This window comes from Lutra lutra, chromosome 10 (assembly GCF_902655055.1).
Source record: "Lutra lutra chromosome 10, mLutLut1.2, whole genome shotgun sequence".
NCBI classification, from domain to species: Eukaryota; Metazoa; Chordata; class Mammalia; order Carnivora; family Mustelidae; genus Lutra; species Lutra lutra.
Window position 1 is genome coordinate 74958492 of NC_062287.1, and position 20322 is coordinate 74978813.

The window sequence follows — 20322 nt, forward strand, 5'->3', positions numbered from 1 at the left end:
TGGCCTGTAGTTTTCTTGTAGTATTACCTGATTTTGGTATCAGGATAATGCTTATCTCCTTAAATTACTTTGGGATTTTGGGAAGACTTCCTCATTTTTGGGGAAGAGTTTGAGAAGGGTAGTTGTTAAATCTTACTTAAATGTTAAGTAGAATTCACCAACGAAGCCATTTGGTTCTGGGCTTTTCTTTTCCTTTAAACATCAATGCATAACTTACATAGAACAAAATTCATTCCTCTAAATGTACAATTTTGAGTTTTGGAAAACTGATAGTCATGTAAACACCATCATACTGAAGATAAAGGACCATTCTATAACTTCCAAAAATTCCCCTGTTGTGATGCTTTTGATTTATCTCATCCTCTGTATGCAACGAACTACTGATCTGTTGTCTGGCCCTATAGTTTTGCCTTTACCAGAATGTTCTGTATCGTGTGTATATGTATGTTGAGATTCACCCATCCGCGATTCATTTTTCTGATGGTACTCTAATTCTGTAGTATGGAGGTACTACAGTTTGTTTATACATCCCTCAATTCATGGACTTTTAGCTTGCTTTGAGATTTGGGCATTTATGAATACAGCCACTAAAAATACTTGCGTACAGGTTTTTGTCTGAACACAAGTTTTCTTTTGGGTATGTACAAGTGGGATTGCTGGTCTATATGTGAAGTGTACATCTAACTTTATAATAAAATTCCAGAGTATTTTCTGGGTTGGCTGTACTATTTTGCAATATCACAACAATGCATGGAAATCCCAGTTAGAACCTTAAATTTCAGTAGTCTGTGTGGGATGGGAACAGTGTCTTAGAGCTCACGCAACATTGGAAGATGGGATAGAAACTTCTAAAAACAAAGCTATATCCTAGAAGATTACAACTCCAGCAAAATGATAGGCAGAAGAGTCTACTACTTAGCCATGGGAAGCAATCCAGTAGCTAGTCATTCTCCACCTCAGTTTCATATAGGAAAAAATAATTTTCTGGGAAGAATTTGAAACCATAGTCCTGAGACCATGTAGCCTTGAAATTTGGGTTTATTTTGCCCAAGCTCAAGAAGCTATCTTAAAGTGAACCTTGGGATTCTGGAGGAAGAAAATAACCTTTGGGGAAGGTTTTCTTCTATGCAAACCTAACAGGATTCCCATAGATTAAGTTCATACAAGTAGGATTTTTAATCCAGCATGAGTGGGAGTTTGAAGGAGCAATAATGAATTAGCCTTCAAAGGGCTGCAGAAATTGGAATTCCAAGATAAAGGATTTTGAAAAGTCCGATGTTTTAAAATGTTTAAAGAAACGAAGTAACAAATGTGAGAGGACTAGAGAATATAAATGATGAGGGAAGACCAAAAAGAACTTCCAGAAATAAGAAAAACAATCATTGACATGGAAGGAAAAAACCTCAGTGAACTCGCTAAGCAGTAGATTAGATACAGGTGGGAAGAGCATTTGTAGAACAGAAAATATTATCAAAATAATTACCCTAATTATAGTATGAAGATAGAGAGGGAGATGGGAAGCTTGTAGAGAAGTAACACAAATACAAAAAAGGTATTCTAGATGTTTTTAGGGTGTGTTATGTTCATACATATATACTTGAAAACTCCAGAAGGTTATAGAAGAGATTAGAGGTACTATTAGAAGTATGATGGCTAAGAATTTTCTAAAATTGATAAAAGATACCAATTCTCACTTTTGTAATAATGTAGTCAAAGTGTGTGTTAGCTCTTGCTCTTTCTCAAAAAACTTAGCTATTTTTTAAGCTTCTGAGTTTTTTATTTAGGTCACAATTCTTCATGTTGATTAGATGACTTTTCTGGTCTGGCCTGGCTCTGCTTGATGTCTGCTGGGCTCTGGTGTGGTCGGTGGTCATTTAGCAGATCAGCAGGAGGCAGGATGATTTAAGATGGCCTCTTCACATCCCTGGTAGTAGGCTGGCTGTTGACTAGTGTAACTTAGTTCTCCTCCATATGGTCTCTCATTCTCTAGTGACCTAGAAGCTTAGTCACATGGAAGTCATAAGATTCCAAGTGTAAGAAGAGAGCAAGCTCTAGCATATTAGTGCTCTTCAAGGTTCAGCATTCCTTACCAGGTATGCTAATATGTTACTGTCCAAAGCAAGTCATAACCAAGAACCAAACTCACGGTCAAGGGAGAAAGAGATTCCATCTCTTAAAGGACACTTCTGCTGTTTCACATTGCAAGGATATGGATGCAAGGAGGGGAAGAATTTTGGACCATTTTACTCTTGTTACTCAAGTAAGATAAATAGGCACACTTAGAGATAATCCTGGAATAGTAGAATCCCAAAGACACAGAGAAGATATTAACAGTAACCCTTAAAAGGTAAATTTTCCACAAAAGAATAACATAGATTGAACAGCTGGCTTTTAATTAGTAAAAGCAGAAGCCAAACGATAATAATAAAAAAATGTTTTCACAGTTTTCAGGGAAAATAACTCCCAAATGTAGTAGCATATACCCAGCCTAATTATAATTTGAGAATGAACATGAAATAAGAATTTATAGGCAAAACTCTCAAATTTATGACTAATAGATCCTCATTAAGGAAACTTCACAGAAGAAAGACGTAAAAAATATAAGGGGAATTGGTGAACAAATGGAGGGTATACATAAACCTTAATCATTGCTCGATTAAATAATGACCAGTTTTGGAAAAAATTAAAAATATTAAACAAAATGATGATGGGATTATCTGATTTCAAGTACTCTGATGCCTTGTATTCCAAAAATGAATAGAGAAATTGGCTAACTGTAGACTAATTCACATGTTAAAAACTTAAAGTAACATCAAAATAATAGAAATATTACTTCCAGGTTTAAGTATTTGAGATTTTTTTTTTTAAAGTTCTATCAACCTAAAATAAGGCAAGAAGAGAACAAAGTTAGATACAATTCCATTTCATAATATTTACTATCAAGTGGTTTACACTTAATGATTAAAAGTACGAGTACTGTATTGGATTTATACAACTCAAGTTCTGATTGTTTATATTGAGACAATTAAAGATGCTATCTTTGCTTTTGGGGCCACTGCTGAAACTCCAGTGGCAAAAATGAAGTTCAGTCCCTTTATGACTTCTGACTGCAGTGATAACCGTGAAAGGCATTTCAGTGCACCTTCCCACATTTGCAGGAAGGTTAGGTCTTCCCTCCTCAAAAGCAGAGACAAAAGTATGATGTGCAATCTGTGCCCATCTGAAACGAGGATGAAGGACAGATTGTGTGAGGACACTTCAAAGGTCAGCAGACTGGCAAAGTCATCCACGTTTACAGGAAGAAATACGTCATCTACACTGAATGAGTGCAGCGAGAGAAGGTGGAGGGCACACCTGTCCACGTGGGCATTCCCTCTAGCAAGGTGCTTATTACTAGACTAAAGCTGGACAGACAGTAAAAAGGTTCTTGAATGTAAAGCCAAATCTCGCAAGTAGGGAAGGAAAAGGGCAAATAAAAGGTAGAAGGAATTGAGGAGGTACAGGAATAAAGGAATCTTCTATAGGACTTCCAGTAAAACCTGTGAAAATGAGAAAGGATTCTTAAATGTCGATAGTGAAGTGGTTAAAAAAAAAAAAACTGGCTGGAGTAAACAAAAGGAAGTTGTAGAATGTTCTGGCATTATCACACTTCAAGGCCCCCACATTTACCACATAATGTTACCATTTTTTTTGTTACCATTTTTTTATGTAATTTTTAAAAAATATTACTATTTAAAAGATGCACACACCTAATATATAACCTGAAAATATACATTACAGCATAACAGAATATTCTGGAAAGGATGGTCTTTACAGGGTCCTAGGTCAACTGAATATCCCGCTGGGGAAAGAGCTAATCTTGACCTCTACTGCACACTACATGCCGAATCAATTCCAGGGAATTATAGATATAGATCTGAAAGGTAAACTAGTAAAGCCTAAAAAGATAGCATAGGAAAATATCCTTATGACCTTGATGTAGGAAAAGTATTTCTTAAATGAAATCTAAAAGTAATAACTAAGAAAAAGGTTGATATATTGACTATGTTAAAATTTGCCACTTTTTTCCTTTCTCAAAACACCTAAGAGAGTAAAAAGGCATGCCCTAGAACAGAAGCTATTTGAAGTAGTTTTATCCTACAAAGGCAGAAAAGGGAGAAATTCATTGAATGAAATATCCAACTTAAGATGTCAGCAGATCAAGAGAAAATTAACATATAAGAACAGAAATGAGAATAATGAGTAGTAGATACGATAGACAAGATGAAGAAAAACACAATTTGGTCATTTGAAAAGACAAATCAAAGTTTGAGGAAGAAAAAGGAGAAAACATTAAAAAATACTGTGAACACTAAAGGACTAGTTTTTTTTTTTGTAATGGAAAATTAGAGAAAAACGGCGATTTCTAAAAACATGGATTATCAAAATGGACTTCAGAAATGAAAAATGATCTTAGAATCAATAAGGTGTTCTAAAGGGTATATGACACAAAATCTCCATCAGTTAGCTTTCGGTGCATAGCCAAGGGATTCAAAGCTTACTGGTTTGAAACAGCTGACAATACTGTGCTTTGGCACTTTGGCCTGGGCTGAGCTGAATTGTTCTTCTATTCTGAGTGGGTTCGCTCTTGTATTTTTGGTCAGCTGCTGGTTTTCTGGGGACTGGCTGTACTGGAATGGACTTTGCAGGGATGGCTCATCTCTGCATCATGTGCTCTATTTTCTGGCAGTCTAGTCCAGGCTTATTTATATGGTAGCTAATCAGGGTTTCCAGAACTGGAGCAGAAGTGTGCAGTCTTGTAACTTACACGGTGTTACTTTGCTACGTTATATTGACCAATGCAAGTTATAAAGCCAGATTCAAAAGTATGAGAATCATTTTCCATCTTTTTGAGGTGAAAATATTACAAATTCTCATTGCACAGGACAGCAGTCCCAGCAAAGAGCAAAGGATTGTGACCATTTTTCACAGTTTACCATGTTTCTCCATCAAATAAGTACTGAGTCCATGCATTTCTACAGGGGAGCTCTGTCGCATCCAAGGAAATGGTTCTAATCTTACGTAAATTCTTATGGAGAGGAGAATGAATAAAGATGCTATCCAATACCTTGATTTCCAAACTGGACATGGATTTTATAAGAAAAGAGCTGTATAAGCCCATGTACCTTTGAGCACAGATTAGATTAAAAATTCTAAGGGAAAAAAAAGTATGGGGGACCAGCCAAATCTAGCTGTATGTATCTGCGTATGTGAGAAAGACTAAGCTGGATATTTCAACAATGCAAATCTATTTTTTATTAAAAACTAATAAATTGCACATTAAACAGAAAAATCTATGGTTATCTCAAAGGCACCAAAAACACTAGATAAATTCTGTACTGCCTCATGATAAATTCTTAGCAAAATAGGAATAGAAGGAAACTTAATTAAATTGAAAGTGTGCATAAACCCACAAAAAATCATTTATAGTTTAAATATTAAGAAAATTTCTGTTAAAATCTGGAATCCGACAAGAAACTCTATTACCATAACTCATTTTCTTTTTTAAGGATTTTATTTATTTTAACAGAGAGAGAGGGAGAGAGATCACAAATAGAGAGGCAAGTGGGGCGGTTTGGCGGTCGGGAGCAGGCCCCCTGCTGAGCAGAGAGCCCATTGCGGGGCTCCATCGTAGGACCTTGAGATCATGACCTGAGCCGAAGGCAAAGGCTTAACCTACTGAGCCACCCAGGTGCCCCTGCCATAACTTATTTTCAACATGGCACTGTAGGTCCTTCTGGAAAAACATATAAAACAAACCAAACCACCCACACAAAACCCCTAAAAAATAAAACCTAAAGGAATATAAAAAACACAGTTCTTGGGGCACCTGGGTGGCTCAGTGGGTTAAGCCTCTGCCTTTGGCTCAGGTCATGATCTCAGGGTCTTGGGATCGAGCCCCGCATTGGGCTCTCTGCTCAGCAGGAAGCCTGCTTCTATTTCTCCCACTCCCCCTGCTTGTATTCCCTTTCTCGCTATCTCTCTTTGTCAAATAAATAAAATCTTTAACAAAAATATATAGCTCTTTACAAATTACATAAATATCTACATCGAAAATAGGATTCAGAAATTATTAGAATTACTAAGATTATTCAGGAAGAGTGCTGGATATAAAAATTAAACTGACAAAATCAGTTGCATTGCTGAAAAAAGGAGCAACAAATGTATAATTAAGCAGAATATTTCATTTATAATATAAAAAAATTTAGCACTTAAGAACAAATCAAGACAGATGTGTAACAATTACAGAACAAGTAAAAAACTTTATTAAAAATCATTAGAGGGACGCCTGGGTGGCTCAGTTGGTTGGACGACTGCCTTCGGCTCAGGTCATGATCCTGGAGTCCTGGGATCGAGTCCCACATTGGGCTCCCAGCTCCATGGGGAGTCTGCTTCTCCCTCTGACCTTCTCCTCCCTCATGCTCTCTCTCTCACTGTCTCTCTCTCAAATAAATAAATAAAAATCTTTAAAAAAAAATCATTAGAGAAGACCTAAATGAGGGCAGGTATATGCTGTTCTTGGAGAGGAAGTCTTAAAAATGTCACTTCTTCCCAAATTGATTTCTAGATTGAATGACCTTATAATAAATTCCCAACAGGATTTTATTTTCTGATGAAATTGGCAAGCTGATTTTAAGATTCATATGGAAGAAAAAAGACCAAGAATTCTATTTCTGAAGATGTAAAAGGGATGACTTTTTCTTTCAGATGTGAAGTCCTACTATTTAAGCATATAGCACTCAACAGTTTGATCTCTATGCAAGGATTGGCACATGAACCAAGATAATTGCATGTAGAGGCCAGGAGGAGACTCAATAATAACTTGGGAACATAATACAGATCTGAAATGGCATTCCTGATCTATGAGGAAAAGATGTATTCCTCAATAAATGGTTAGAAAAATTGTTAATTTGAGTATTTCACATATATACTAATAGATGTAACTGATTTTTGTGTATAGTGTCAGGAAAAGCTTTAATATATTTGGAAACAATATACAAAAGTCAGTTAGGATTACAACTGAGTTAAATACCTAAGTGTGAACTTCATGAGTTTCAGAAGACAACTTGGGAGCCCTATGTTTATAATCTCAAGGTAGAAAAGAATTCAAGCAATTGTAACTATAAAGCTGTTAAAAATATTTAGAAATTTAATATACAAACAAATTTAATATGTTTATCAAAGATCTTGGCAACCAGATCAATTAGCAAATAATAATATCCATTAAAGAAGTGCCAAAATCAGTCAGAAGCTTATAACTGAATAAGATATCAGGCAAAAGATATAAAGAGGCCATTTTCCAAAGTGGAGTAGCTGATGAATTTATTAAAAGGAATTCAATTTCAGTTGTTATTTTGGAAATGCAAATTAAAACCATTACAGAATACCATTTCTTACCCACTAGCCTGGCAAAAATGAAGAAGAAAAATCTGATGATGCTAAGTGTGGGGGAGGTTAATGGAGCCACTAAAAGGGGAAATTAGGAGTTTTTGTATAAAATTTAAGGTGTGTATATCTTGTCATGAGATCTGTCATGAGATCATGACACAGGACTGCAACCTTTATACACACTGAAGAAAATTTAATCATATACCCAGGAAGATATGATGTACAGTCATCATCCCAGGAACTTCTAATTTTAAAAACGTAAGGGGGAGGTTGCCTCCCAATAGGATAATGTTTAAATTGTAGTAGAATCATAAATACTAAAGTTGAAATTGAATAAATTTGCAGGAGAAAACTAAGGTATGAAATAATTTAAGAAAGCAGAACATTTCAGGAGTTGCCTGGGTGGATCAGTCAGTTAAGTGTCTGACTCTTGGTTTCTGCTTAGGTCATGATCTTGGGGTCCAGAGATCAAGCCCTGTGTCAGGCTCTCCACTTAGTGGGGAGTCTGCTTCCTCCTCTCTCCCTCTGCCCCTCCCGCTACTTGTGCACTCTCTCTTTCTAAAATAAATCTTTAAAAAAAGAATACAGAACAGTTCGATATATTGCTTATTTATACATCCACATATGTAAAAAAAATACATGGGGCTAAGCACAAATCCACAAGTGTTTATTTCTGAGTGGAAGGAATGGAAATTAGGGATGAACACTCACAAGTCTTAACTATAGTGATGTTTTAGTTCTTAAGCTGGTTGGTATATTTATAGGTGTTTGCTTAATTTGGCTTTCAATCCTTTTGTTATAAGTACTCAATCATGTAATTTTCAGGGTTGTAATTCATATATATATGTATGTATATATGTAAATGTACACACCCATACACACACACACACACACACACACACACACACACACACACGGTTTTTCAGTGTTCCCTTATTTTCCATGTTTCTAAGAATCCACAAATTTGTCCAGATGTTTTAATTCCAAACTGACTCACATTTGATGCTCTTTGTTTTGTAACTAGTTACTTCTTAGTGAAGCTATGCTTTTCCTGGGGGGGCCTTGGGTCTCTAATGAAGGGTAGCCCTGATTTCCAACCCCAGAAAGACATCAAAATCACACTGGAAGATTTTAAAATGCAAGTTCCTGTGTCTACCTTGACTACTTGTTGAGTGTGAACTGTAAAGCCCAGTAATTTATATATTTTTACAGGACTTTCTTAGTGAATTTGATTGTTTAAAGGCTCAATTATGAGTGTGCTGACCTAGTGACATGTGTTGATGGTCTAGATTAGAGTTTTAACTTGGTCTCTAGACAGAGCCATGAAAAGTAATATATGGTTGGTAATTACTTTTTGTTTTAGTGACTTCTTAGATTAGTGGCTCTCCAACTTAACAGTGCATTTTAGTCTCTGGAAGGCCTTGTTAAGATAGGATGCCAGCAAAATGGCACAGTAGGCAGCTAGCTCCAAGCTTCTGTCCCTCCACAGAAACAACAAAAAAAACAAGCAGGAATTGTCAGAACCAACTTTTGTCAAAATTTAGGAAAATAGTCAAAGGTTTATAGCAATTAATTGAATTCTCAATCAAGAAAGCAACATAAAGTAATAGGAAAGCTTTTGGTCTTAGTTCGGTGGGTGTCTTGATGATATCAGTCCTAGTTCTTTGTGGGACAGTGGTCCCTGTTTCTGGAGGGAACAGAGCAAGCCTTATCTGCAAATTATTTGGTGTGTCTGTTCTGCCCGGGACTGCCTGAAGGATTGATACAAGACAGTCGTCTAACTCACAACTCTCCTAGGTCAGAAAAATGGCAGGTGTTACCTGAAAATGTTGCAAACATAACAAATACTTCCCAGTTACCTGGGGCAAAAGAGCGATGTATCATAGATCCCTAAGCAAGGGTGAAATGCTGAAGGGAGATTCTTTGGGCAATTATGGCATTTAACAGCACCTGTGCTTAGAAAACCCAAATGCATGCCCAAAGCAAGATGCATGTTTGGAAAAGACCAGAGAAATACCCCAAGCTTTGTCTTTGGGCTGATCCCTCCAGGAACAGTGCAGGTGTGGCTAAGTATTGAAGGAGGGAAGATTCCACTATATCTCTTTCTCTTGCCTTCCTTCTTTCTCTCTCTCCCTCCCTTCCATTTCCCTCTTCCTATCTTTTCTCCATCTTCTTTTCACTCTCTCCACCTTTGGACCCCGCCCCCCAGCCCGCCCCAACATTCAAGGAAATCTATCTAAAACCTAAACGCAAGGTCAGAGACAGATTTCAGTGACCAGATATGACAAGGAATATAGTCTCTGTAAAAATAATTGGGAAAGTCATTGAACAAATGCACCACTATAGCATTCAACAATAAAGAAAAACTAAAAAAAAACCAGGAAACCCTGGGGTAGGGAGAGAATTCTATCTCTAGATCTCAAGTCACTACAATATTCGAATAACCCATGTTCAAATAAAATCACAAGGCAAATAAATAGCAAGGTATTGCTATTCACAGCAATAAAATCAACAGACAGAAATCATCCCTGAGGAAGCCCAGACACTGAACTTACTAGATAAGATTTCAAAACAACTATACTAAATGTGCTCAAAGAACTAAAGGAAAACACAGATGAAGAAACTAAGAAGTTAGGAACTTTAGGGGTCAGTTAAATGAGCATATCCATAAAGGGACAGGAATTAACACAAAGGAACCAGACAGATAGTCTGCAGCTGAGAAGTACAACTGAAATGAAAAATTCACTAGAAGAAAGCAGATTTGAACAGGCTGAGGAAAGAATCCTTGAACTTGAAGATAAGACTGTTGAAATTAACCAGTCTGAGCTGCTGAAAGAAAAATATGGATACAGGGAGGGAAATGCATTTGAAATCATTCTACCACACACTTTCCCGCTACGGTGCCTCCATTTCCTTGATCACTTGGTGTGATCTCCAGGACGGGCCAGGCTGGCTTTATGCCCACTTGGTCTGTGCTGTGCCATAGGGTGCTGGACTTAGAAGGCCCTGTGATCAGCTTTATTCTCTGCTGTTGCTATCTTCAACTTTTCAATAATTTTTGAATAAGATACTTGGCAAATTATGTAGTTGGCCCTGAGTAGAATTTACATGTGGGTGTTTATCATTGAGGACACGCTGTAGACTATAAGATTTACCAGAATTAGAACTGAGTGTGTTGTTCAGCAATTACTTAGAATAGTACCAGGTATGTGGTTGGCAGACTGTATACTCTTAGATGGAACACATCAGCGACCAATCTGTCATTTTATTAGTGGAATGGCAAAGCTCTCTCACAAAGGTATTGCAGATTATATGAGTATATATATTAAAAGCTCTTGATGCCTTGTGGTTTGTGACATGTGTCTTGTCCCTTTCTTGGTTATGTAACGTATTATTGAGTGCTCCCCGTATGCTTAACACTTCATTGTAGAAGTGATTGGCGCTTTTCCTGCCTTTGATGGACTTCTGTTTCAGCTGGCCGTGTGTGATAAAAAGCAGGGAGAGCAATTAGTCCTATTACTCAGTCCATCTTGCCGAGCGCGTGATTCTTGTAGGTGTCAGGCACCTTGTCCTTAAGAGCCCAGGTACCCAGTAGAGGCAGAAAACATAGGAGTGTTCATAGACCTGGACAATCATTTCTCTGCAGAGGTGGGTTGTAGGTGGTAGAAAAGTACTGACAATTATTGAGTGATTCCTGTGTTCTAGATTTTGTGTGGCCCTACATATATTATCTCAGTTAATGAAGTTTTACCCGCAGCGCATACTAATGAGGTAGCTATTATCTCTGTTGTGTAAATGAGGCACTGGGACTTGGGGGCTGAGCACCTTGTCGGTCTCACACAGCTTCTAAGTGATAGAAATGGGATTTAAACTTAGCCCTTTTAATTTTTTTTTCAGAGTCTATACTTAGTCATTTAAACATTCCACATACTTTTTTTTTTTTAAGATTTTATTTATTCATTTGACAGAGAAAGAGAGAAATCACAAGCAGGCAGGCAGGCAGAGAGAGAGAGAAGCAGGCTCCCTGCTGAGCAGAGAGCCCAATGCGGGGCTCGATCCCAGGACCCTGAGATCATGACCCGAGCCGAAGGCAGAGGCTTAAACCACTGAGCCACCCAGGTGCCCTTCCACACACATTTTTTAGGGGCTTACTTTTCATGTACTAGTCACTGTGTTAGATGGTGGACACGTTTCACTTCACAGTGTCCCACGGAGGAGACATATCCTGTTGTCTTTTCCTGGAGCTCCCCGCAAAGGAACAGGTGGCACTAGGGAGAAGCCCCAGAAGGGGGTTGGCAGGTGCACACCGCTCCTGTGGGCAACAATGTGATTCTCCTTTTTGCCCAATAAGAGGAGCCTCAAGAAATGGTTTTTTGGAAGAAACCTTCCAAAAACTCCTCTCCCTCTTAGAATTTTGTATGTCAGCCAGCAGGTTTCTGGCCATCCTTTGGTGACATGGTGCAGGTAGGGGAAATATGTCATTGTCCATTTCTGGAAATTATCTGGATCCATCCAGTGCTGTCAAACTCAGCCTGTAAAACAGGCAAGCACCTCTTGAGTGAAATTTGGCAGATCTTCAGGCTCTTAGTATTTATCTTGTAGAAGCTGCCTCCTGGATCCAAGAACCACGCCTGCTTTCTCCCCTCAGGACTAAATATGCTTATGGTGTGTTTTCAGGTTAAAATAGCAACATTCTCTATTTTAAATATTAATATGTTACTTCATAGGCAAAGTAAAAGCAAAAGCCTGCTCACTTGTCAAACCTAATTTCTCGGCCCTGATGGATCTTTCTGGCTGGAGCAGTAAAAGCGCTCCTGGTTAAAGAGGGAGGGAGGGAATTAAGCTTGGTGCCTGGTGTGCGAGCCCCTAACAGACCCAGCACAGAAAGTGGGGACCTCTTCCCCTCCAGTTCACAGCTGTCTCAGAAAATAGCTGACCAATAGTGACAGGCTTATGTGAATGTTCTGATTGTCACAGATTTTCATTATTGAGATGTTGACTACTGCTTGGTTTCCCTTTGGGAGATTCCAAGCTGATTATGCCGTGATTTTTCAGAGGGTAAAGAAAGAACAAGTTGAGGTGAATCGCAGTGAGTTAACAGGATGCTTGAGTGGTTTGAGTTTTCTTACATAACTTCATTCCAAAGCCAATCCCTGAGGCCAGGACAGGTTCTTTGTGTCTGTCTCTGTCTCTCTCTGTCCAGTGAATTTGGTCTGAAACCTTTCCCTTACCTGGACATCACTGTCTCCTTAACAGTTGAGCTGTCACTGGGAAGTGAAATTGATTACAATTTTTTTTTTTAATGCCACAGCTGTTGTTTTTTTTACCTCAGCTGGTTCCCATAATTCCCCAGATGGTAAACATATGTTTATAGGCACATAGAGAAAGAAGCTATATGGAATTCCTAATTCCATCGCCAATTCTTATTTTTCCTTTCATGCAGAAAGTCACAGTCGCAGAGCTGGGGAATCTTATACATTGGGATATTAATATTTCTGTGCATTAAGATTTTGGAAACAGCAGGACAGCTAATGATATGCTAATGAGCTGACAGTTTTTATGGATCGTAATGGAAGTCGACAAGTGTCTTTCTTGGCTTTTATGCAAGCTGGAATATTTTATTAACTATCTTCAGGGCAGAGAAATACATAATTGGTTGCATTTTGAAAATCCTCCTTGTGAGTTTCTCAAGTCTTACTTTTTGTTAGCCTGTTGCCAAAGCTTGGGTCCTTGCCAGCTCATAAACGGAACACATCTTCATCCCGTATTTACATGCCCAGCAGGAACTCTCCCCACCCCCTTTCTGTTTCAAAGCAATTTGTTTCAGTGTTTTAGCATACAAAAAGAGAGAACCATTTTCTTCAATGTAAACAGAGATCTGCAGGGAAATAAGAGCTTTAAAAAAGAATTAGCATTTGTTTGGTGGCAAAGCTGCTTTTATTTGTATCAGAAAGCTCTGAATGTTAGAAGGCTTTGCCCAGTCTTAGTTATTCCATACATAAGAGGGTACTAATATATAATTTTTCTAATCTTTATTGCATCTTTGTGTATTTCTTACCATGGAATGAGAAATGTTCTTGGAACAATGGAAATAATAGGCATTAGCTCCCCAAACAAAACTCGTGATGTATAACTTACCTGGTGCAAATTTATGTCCCAGTGCCTGGTGAGCTGAGTGCAGGAGGTAGAGGCTGGCAACCGGTGGATTCAACAAAGCAAAAAAACCTATCCATCTTTTCCCACCTTCCACCTATAAACTATAAACTGTAGTAAAAGTTTATTAATTTGGGCTTTGCTCCTTAGGAATTTATTCAGATTCTCAGCTTGGCTGAGATTAAGCTTTGCAGGAACGTTGAGAAAATGGATTGTTTAGCAAATTAATAGTGTAAATAAGATTGCAAGGGAGAATATTAAGCTACCTAAAAGGGTCTCCTGTTTGCTAGCACTAAAAAACTCTTTCAGCAAACTGTTAGTGTCTAATGCAGAGAATTTATGTTTGGTTGATTAAGTATCAGATTATCTGTTAAAGCAATTAAGATTGAACCTGATTTGGCAACAGGACCTTGTTCTAGCAACGTCTTGTTAGCTCCTATAACTATGAGACTTTCTCAAATTATCTATTTTTTACTTATGCCGTGTTGGAGTAGCTTAGCCCTGGGTTTGGAGTTCGTAGACCTGTAATTAATGGCCCAAGATTAAAGTACCCTTTAGGAAAACTACTTAAGTTGCCAAAGCCTTGGGTTTTTCGTAGGTCAAATGACCCGTGATCTGGCCCTGGATCAGTAGCTTGCCTTGCGTGTATCAAAATCACCTTAGAAGCTTTTTCAAAATACATCTGATGTCCCCAAGCTCCTCTAAAATTCTATTATGTATTCCTGGTTTAAAAACTGATATCCTACCTGATCTTTATAGACTTTACCAGCTCTGAAAATGATATTGCTCAATATTCTGTAATTAATAGTTTTTAGGAATTTGATGCTTTTCAAGTATTTATTATACCTGCTATGAGAAATATATACTACAGTAGAAGCTAGAGGGGACCATGAGACAGAAATCTGACTTTGCCTTCATGGTGTCTGTAATCTGGTAATTCTGTCTGTTGCAATTCAGATCCAAATCGCTAAGATTTTATTCATGTATTAGGATTTGGATGATGCTCTTGTCACCACTGGGAACTTTTAATGAATAAAGCCTCCTGCTTCCCCCCCTCCTCCAAAAGAAAACCCACAAATGATTGACAACAGAGCAGGGTTTTTTTTTTTTTTTTTTTTAAAGTGGAACTCTCTGACTTTTCATCAGAATCTTCTGGGATAGCTTTTCACAAACAAGTATCCTGGGCCCCCTCGACCCTCCTGAAACAGAATTTGAGGCATGACCCAGGAATCTGAATGTAAAACTCGAGGATTTTACCCAAACTCGGTGCTTATGCAAGGTGATTCCTAAGAAGCTCAAAGTTTGGGAAGCACTGTCATGATTGATGGTGTGAAATGCAGCATGGGTCTAAAAAAATGAGCTCAGGTGAGGCCGGGTAATAAGGGCCAGCCAGAGTTGCATTTTTCAGGTAAGTATAGATACATTGACAGTTAAATGAGAACAAACAGAAACCCGTGTTATTCTAATTTCGTCTTTGGGAGAAGTTGCAGGGATAGAAGGAACATCACCATCAGTAGAAATTGTCAGGTGACTTTGCTGTGAGAGGTAAGAGTGAGCTTCTCTATAGGTTTCTATTTTATAAAGCGCCTTCCATTTTCTAAAGAAAACTACATGCTTAGCAAATGCTGCTTTTGACAAAGGTCCAGGTACAGAACAGTTCATATGGCAATTCAACGCAAAACGTTCTGGTTCCTATTCTGGGGAAGGTGCTAGGATATAGACACATGCATGTGGTGCACATGTACTTGTATACACACACACACACACACACACACGCACACATGCTCAGACTTCTTTGGGTTACAGCTGATATTTGTACAGTGTGTGGCTGTCCTTCTTTTAGTCTAGCATGGAATTACATCCGTTCACATAAATTACATTTCCATCTTGATTTACTTGGCAAGAACAAATATTCATGCCAGTATGTGGGCTGACCTCCGTGACCTTTCCTCAGAACAAATACCAAGTCCTTTGAGTTTTGGTGTTAATGGGCATTGAGAAGCTGTCCGCTCTTCTTTCTGTTTGTGTTCAAGTCAACATCATTAACCTTCACCTGAGGGTCTGTAGAACACCCCCCAGTGTGGGTCAGATTAAAAGTAGGAAGGCAGAAGTGATGATGGGGGCAGGTGGAAGGAAGGTGTGGGGGAGGCAGTTTGTAATTTACAATGTAACTAAAATCAATAGTCACCTTTACAAATAGGAAAAGGAAAACCGGTATGTACTAAATTACCTTGCTACTGAGTGAACAGAAGGGATATCCTTTTCAAATGGATTTCCATTCATTTTTAGAAAAGTAATTAATACTGTGACAAGTATACTCTGGGTTTGAATGCTATTTCCATGGCTGATTAAAAATAAGAATGGGCCTCGGGTGCCTGGGTGGCTCAGTGGGTTAAAACCTCTGCCTTCGGTTCAGATCATGATGTCAGGGTCCTGGCATCGAGCCCCGCGTTGGGCTCTCTCCTCAGCGGGGAGCCTGCTTCCCATTCTCTTTCTCTGCCTGCCTCTCTGTCTGCTTGTGATCTCTCTCTGTCAAATGAATAAATAAAATCTTAAAAAAAAAAAAGAATGGGCCTGGTTTTTCCTGGTACATGTGCTTTCTCTACTTCCACATCTCCTAGGGTGATCAGCTGTCCCCGTGTGCCTGTGAGTCTGTTTTAGCACCAGCAGTCCTAAGTCCTGGGAAACCCTAAATCCTGAGCAGACCTGGGATAGCTGGTTACTCTGAATTCACCCGTATTTAACCTATTCAAATCAGACAGATGTTTTCTGATGTGTCTCTCCATTCTCTATAATCGTCTTTGATGGAAGCATATAGCTTTGTCTATTTTTTTGTTTAACTTGAAAGGTAGCGAGAGCCCAGAGATCTAAATTGTGACAATCTTGGTTTGAATGACCCAGAACTTGAGTGCTAGAAAGATCTTTAGCGTTTTCATCCAGACTTTTTTCCAGAGGAAGCAACTGAAACTCAGAGCAGGTGGTTGACTGAATGCTTCAAGTTCACTCAGTTAGCTTGAGATGGATCCAGAACTTGAGCCCAGGTCTCCTAACTTCTAATCCCTTGCTTTTCTCCTATTTCTCAGATGTGCTTGCAAGGTGCCCTGGGCACTCAAAGGCATGATCTTGCTTTGAGAAACCGAGCAGCTTTTTGTCAGGAAGAAGCTGATTGACTTAACTGATGCTCCATTAATTGCTCTCTGGGATTCCCCACAAAAGACTCTGAATTCATATTGAGAAGCAGTGGTAGGGGTTTCCTCCCCATGAGGAGGTTGTCTCCTCTTAAAATCACAAATACTGCATCATCCTCAAAGAGGAAGAGGTTAACAAATGTATTCAATTCCGAGAAAGAGTCCTATGATCCTGTTATTTCTATTAATGTTTCCAATTCATATTTCAGTCTGAAATAAATAAGCAGAAAACAGCATTTGTTGATTACCTTCTGTTTAGAAGACGAGCACATAATGTTACCCCCTGTGGAAGACTTGCAGCACAATCTTAGGCCTATATTTTATTTACAGATTAAGCTTAATATTCTGAATTGGCTTCTGCATCTTCCATCTGTTCTGTGATATATCTTCTGTCAAATCAAGAAGAAGAAAAAAAAAAAAAACCCTAAAACCAAAATCTCGATACTCAACTTAAAAAAAAAAAAAATCCAAAATCCAAGTCAATATTGTCATTGCAAGATGGCAATCCCATTGACTTTTTTTTTTTTTTTTTTTAAGATTTTATTTATTTACTTGACAGAGAGAAATAGGCAGAGGCAGTCAGGGGGTGGGTGAAGCAGAGTCCCTGCTGAGCAGAGAGCCTGATGCGGGGCTCGATCCCAGGACCCTGAGATCATGACCTGAGCCAAAGACAGAGGCTTTAACCCACTGAGCCACCCAGGTACCCCTCATTTACTTTCTTAAATCAGGTTGTTCTTCCAGACTAAGTTATAGAATGAAAAGACGCCCTTTTACTCACAGTGTGATGCTGAGCAAGTTTTAAGACTCCCCAACAAGCGCTCATGTTATTCAGTTAACAGAGAGTGAAGATTGTATGCAATTCTTTCCATGTCTCCTTTTATTTCCTCAATTAAACGAATCAAAAAGATTTAGTCTAATACATTTGTAGTGTCTTTTCTCCCTTGCTTAAAAAAAAAAATCACCTCAGTTGGCAAGATTTAATGTTCCAGGATGACTTAGGCATTGAGGAAATTTTTGTTTCATCAGTGTCTTTTTGGTTCAGTAGTTGAAGACCATTTACTGGTAGATCCTTCCTGTTACGATGTCATTCGTACCCACCAGTGGTAACTAATGATAGTTTTCTTTTTTTTAGATTTTTAAAATTTATTTGAAAGACAGAGATCACAAGTAGGCAGAGAGGCAGGCAGAGAGAGGGGAGGGAAGCAGGCTCCCCGCTGAGCAGAGGGCCGGATGTGGGGCTCGATCCCAGGACCCTGGGATCATGACCTAAGCTGAAGGCAGAGGTTTTCACCTACTGAGCCACCCAGGCACCCCTAATGATAGTTTTCTTAAGACGAATGTACTTTTTAAGATTTCCAGAGGAGGGTGGTTTGGAGTAGCTCACTGGGGACTCAGGGTTTTGAGTGAGGATGCCAGTGTTGTAAAAAACATTGTGCCCTGTAGATAGCATGTGACTGTCCAGGGGCCCCTGGAACTGGTAACCATAATCTTGATCACCACCTCTCTCTTCTGTTATCCAGGGAATCATCCAAGATGGGAAAGTCATCTTTATGCCAAATGGATACATAACTCAATGTCCGAACCTGAATCGCAGTAAGTAGCCACTTGAAACATTTATAAATTTCTAATATTATGTAACTTACTGGTAATAAGCATGTTGCCCAAAGCATACAAAAACTGTGGAGAGGTAGTGGGGACAGGGAAGTAATTTATCATCTATATTATATACTTCTCTGTCTTCTAAGTTTTAAAAAGCTTATGTGTTATAGAATTACCATCAGAAGGTGAGAAAAAGCCTACATTAGTAGTTGGGTTCTGTCGATTGATGCAGGAAGAGAAGTTTAGTAAGACAGTATAAATAGTAAACGTCTATTTAAATTGCTTGGCTTAGAGATGAGTTTAGTTTCTCTTCTTCTATGTAACAATTCACATTTTTCCAGTCATCTCACAATAAAAATGAGGGCTTAATTTTAATTTAAAAATGTCCTATGGCCTTTTCAGTTAATGGTCCTTTTTTCCTGTTCCTCTCTCTCTCCCTGTTAATAAAAGGAGAAGACCAAGACCTGAAATCCTGGGTGATTTCCCTCCAGTTGCAAAGTAATACTTAACCAGAAAAGCAAAAACCCTTCAACATAGCCAAGCAACTACTGTTGTAAAAATTTCTTTATTGTATTAGCACTGTATCAACATTTCTTATTATTTTTTCTATTGAGCTTGTCCAACTTGCAGTGATTTCTTAAGCCTGGTGCAAGGAATAATGGATTTGCAAGAGCTCTTGGCCAAGATGACTGCCAAAGTAGGTATCTAAATCTCACTTGTGATGTTTCATTTCTTTCTTAGTCCTATCTGGAATTTCAAGGGATATGCTATAATGGAAACATTTTTAGCCTTGGCATCTGCAATGTGTTACTATAAAAATGGTTTATGCTTACTTGAAATAGGACTACCTATAGAAAACATAACCATTTACCTCTTTGATACTATTAGGCTATATCAAAATGTTTACTTGAAGAATGTTTGGAAGAAAGAGGCTATATATATCACTGTGGATTCCCTGGGAGAGGAAAAGGAGTTTGCCCACTGGCCATTCAACTAGTAACACTGTGAGATGATAGATGGTCAGAGGCATTGCTGCTTATAAGCTAATGCGTTTTGAATGTAAGAATAATTGCCAATAATCAGAAGGGGCAAAATAGTCATTGTGAGGAACCAATTACTGTCACGAGAAGGCATTATATCACATTTCTAAGATGTGATTTATTTCGGGACTGGTCTTGAGTTAAACAGTGGAGGAGGCAAACTTTGCCTGTTACCACATTCAGTTTTATAGTTGTACATCTTCCCCTTCTCTCCATCATCCAGTTAACAAGCATTTTTCGAGGATTTGCTGTTGGCCACTGTGTCAGACACAAAGGAGGCGGTAATGTACAAGGCACTATGGCTACTCCAGAAGATATTGGGGGTGGAACCAAAAATGTAGACAGTTAGGGGGTTTGGTATGTGAGGTTTAGATTTATAACAAAAAGCCCTGAGCCCTGTGTTGAAAGGCACTGGATAAATAGAAAATATGTCTGATGCTATTGTTACGATACCAATCAGTCGTGGACGGGAGTCCCAGCCTAGGGCAAAGAAGGAATTAGCTTGGGCCAAAGAGGCATTATAATCTGTGAAAGGAAGAATTTTAATAACAGAGAAAATGATACATTATTCCTATGCCACCTGCAGCTATGACTGCTCCCAGCCATGAGCCAAGCAACATGAAGGGGGAGAAAAATAGTAGGTTGGTAGGTGTTTGGGAGGCAGGGCTGTGCTTTGGTCCCTTCGGTTGTGCTGCCGAAGATAAGGTTTCTCTTTCAAACCAGTTTTGGGCCAGGTTGTCTTTTGTCTGGAAAGGAGAGACAGAACCCTTTTGTTGGGGACCCTGAGACTGGAGAGCTGAAGCATTAGCTTTTCGGTTCAGAGTACAGTGGAAATGTGAAATGCAGCCCATTATTTGCCTTCCCGGCTTGTGGCATATAGAGGCTTGTGTTTTTAATTCATCGGGAGCAGCTCG

The 20322-nt window shown here is 38.7% G+C and overlaps 1 protein-coding gene and 1 pseudogene across 1 annotated transcript in view; both read left to right on the top strand.

The window, feature by feature from the left end:
* Window positions 1-20322, top strand: part of NELL1 (neural EGFL like 1) — an 845189-nt gene that overhangs the window by 174542 nt on the left and 650325 nt on the right. Inside the window, 2 exon segments of the mRNA XM_047693683.1 lie at window positions 18290-18362; window positions 18983-19065. Coding sequence (XP_047549639.1) covers window positions 18290-18362; window positions 18983-19065 — 156 coding nt within the window.
* On the top strand, window positions 3079-3509 carry LOC125079940 (60S ribosomal protein L26-like; annotated as a pseudogene).